Here is a 2,771-nt window from a genome sequence, read left to right on the forward strand (position 1 = left end):
TAAATTACAATGTTTTACCTTTTCGTCGGCACAACAGCGAATTTAATTGGAATATACAAGATTTAAAAAATAAAAATTCAACAAAAAAAAAAAAACAATAATAAAATTAAAAAACGCCAAAGGGTTGAAAATATTGTAATTGTGTTTTATATTTCAATATGCGATTAAAAAGGTACAAAAAAAAGTGAGCATCTTAAAAAGATATCGAATTTCCTTGGCAGAAGTAGCGAGCAGATTAATTGCATTATAAAGTCTGCAGTTCGGTATTTTTTCCATTTTTTCTGTTTTTGAAGTCTCCATTTAACTTAATTTTCCATCAACAACTTTTTCTCCTTTTAATCCTTTGGAATGGCTGTGCTTCAGCGCCAAAACATATGCTACACTTAAGCAAAACACTAAATTAAGGATTTTCCAACGAAAGGAAAAACAAGTGAAATTCGCAGTTCAAAATGGAAACTAAATTGCAGAAGAGCAACATTAAATTTGCTTTTAAATTTTAAAAATCAGCCGATTATGAACATAAAATTATTTGCCAACAGGCAATTTTCCGGCCTGTGTAAATATCGTAAAGGACATAAAACTGTTAAAATCCGTACATTAACATTAAATTTAATGAGGGACAATTTTTATTATTTTTGGCACTTTGTCTTCTGGCTTTTTATTAAACTGTTCCAGTACTCAAGCCACACTCGCACTCACCCTGTTAACACCTCCTTTGCTGAACTACAATTGCCTTCAGCTGCCTCTGTTGTTCTATTAGTGTCAATTGGCATTGGGACATCGTAACCTGTACCGCCTTGACTAATAACACTTTTTAGAATTTCGCTTTTATTTTCATAGAACGTAATTTTTTCGTGGAAAATTGCAATAAAAATTTCCGCGTCTACACCTGTGACCGCAGTTAAGCCGCGTTGAAAATGCTTAACGTTTCGGTTGAAAGTTTCCGAAACCAAAGCCAACGGGAAAAGTTAAATTGAGTTAAGCGCAGGCCACGAGAAAAGTTTTTAAATAATTTCGCTTGTCTCATAAAAAATCATAAAACTTTTTTTGCCACGCTTAGTTGGAAGGTTTAGATGTGGTCTTATGGAAACCAAAAAATTTGCTGACAGTTTTAAAATGTTTCATTAATTAAACGACCAACAACGTCACGTAATTGATAATTTAATTTAGGACTTTTATATTCTAATTTTTACGAGTGAGGATCCCTCAAAAAAAATAAAAAATTTAAAGCATTTTAAATATAATTAAAAGTTTAGTTTAATTGCAATGACAAGGGTTGAATTAACGCTTAATTACATTTTATTCTTAATTTAAGTGTCCTTATATCATCCATCAGTAAATGGGATGTTGGGAGGACAGCATCCCAACAAAAGGAATTGCAAAAGCTGTGTCTTACATATTATTTTAAAAAATTAATAGTGGATTAGGGAAGTTCCAAAGAATATATATCATTTACTTGCATTATTTAGATAAATCCAATGTCAAAAATTGAGCAACCAAACGCAACAATCGGTTGCCAACAATCGGAGGTGAAGGATTGGCAATATTCTTTGCCTCTTGTTTGACTCGCTTTTTCGAACATATAGAAAAAGACTCATTATCATTGACCTTTGAATACAAACACTGACCATACAATTCTTTCGAACGATGCTAATTATTATTCAACAGTGGTATTTAAATATATACCATATTCAGCATAATTTCACTCATGACTCCAAATAAGAGATATCAAACCTCGTTCAATACGAGTATGAAATGTAAATTCACGTGGATCATACGGGCACGCGGGATTTAAATTCTTGCAGGGATTAAATACTCTAAGCATACAATCCAAAATCCTTTCCTTAAGTCTTTTGCAGTCTCAATCTGTAGTGATTTTTTAAATATTGATTCTCTGCTTTTTATATATTTTTAACGATGGCTTCACATCTTAAAATGTACAATGCGTTCATGACTAGCCGACACAGTTGTCTGAGTCGGATGTTTTTGCCCGAATAATTTATTTTGAACTCTCATTATTTTTTGATATAACAGAAGAATGTTAAACTCCAAAATTGACTGACATTGATCCTATGTCATTCAACTTTGGAGGTTTTATAATTAAGTTATAACTAAGAACGTTTATTTCGACATATCTTCAAGTTCTTATTAACAAGCAAGAATATAGTAATTGCTGCACACTCATAGTCATTATTTTTATTTGGATAATGATTAGTGTATTCCAACCTTAAAGATCTATTGTACCTCTTACAGTATCCATTAGAGAATTTCTCTAAGTCCGATTTTTTTAATGAAAGACAGTATAGAAAGACAGTATACCCTCCTAGGTGTTCCTTTCGCTTATGCTTCAGTGCCGGACATTTCCCTAGAACATGATATGCGAGTTCTCTCTCATCCTTACAGTATCTTCAATCCGAGTTGGATTTGATTCCTAATTTTGCTAACTTTGTATTATTAAATAATCGGATTGTGCCTGAATAGAAAAGGTCTAGAGAATTTGGTAAAATCTTTTTAAGTATTTCTATTCCTGCAAAATATTTTTCTTTAATTGATATTTTTTTTTGTTCCCTTTACCCCTGTATGTGGATACATTGAGTAGATGGCATATAGCTGATTTAAAGTGTCAACTGATGAGAATAAGATATGCCACAATTATATATCATACATTTCGTAATAGCTATGAAAATGTATCACTTTTTTAAAGTATTATAAAATACGTACATTACAATTACGAAAACAAAGTTCTATTTCAAACATAGCCGACTATCTTT

General features: G+C 31.5%; 1 protein-coding gene across 1 annotated transcript in view; it reads right to left on the reverse strand.

Annotated features, from left to right (window-relative positions):
* LOC119682165 (gamma-glutamylcyclotransferase-like) overlaps positions 1 to 773 on the reverse strand; it is a 1,842-nt gene extending 1,069 nt beyond the window's left edge. The window contains exon 1 of the mRNA XM_038095531.1: positions 700 to 773. Coding sequence (XP_037951459.1) covers positions 700 to 773 — 74 coding nt within the window. The remainder of the gene's footprint in view (positions 1 to 699) is intronic.
* Between the last annotated feature and the right edge of the window lie 1,998 nt (positions 774 to 2,771).

This window comes from Teleopsis dalmanni, chromosome 1 (genome assembly GCF_002237135.1).
Source record: "Teleopsis dalmanni isolate 2A chromosome 1, ASM223713v2, whole genome shotgun sequence".
Classification (NCBI taxonomy): domain Eukaryota; kingdom Metazoa; phylum Arthropoda; class Insecta; order Diptera; family Diopsidae; genus Teleopsis; species Teleopsis dalmanni.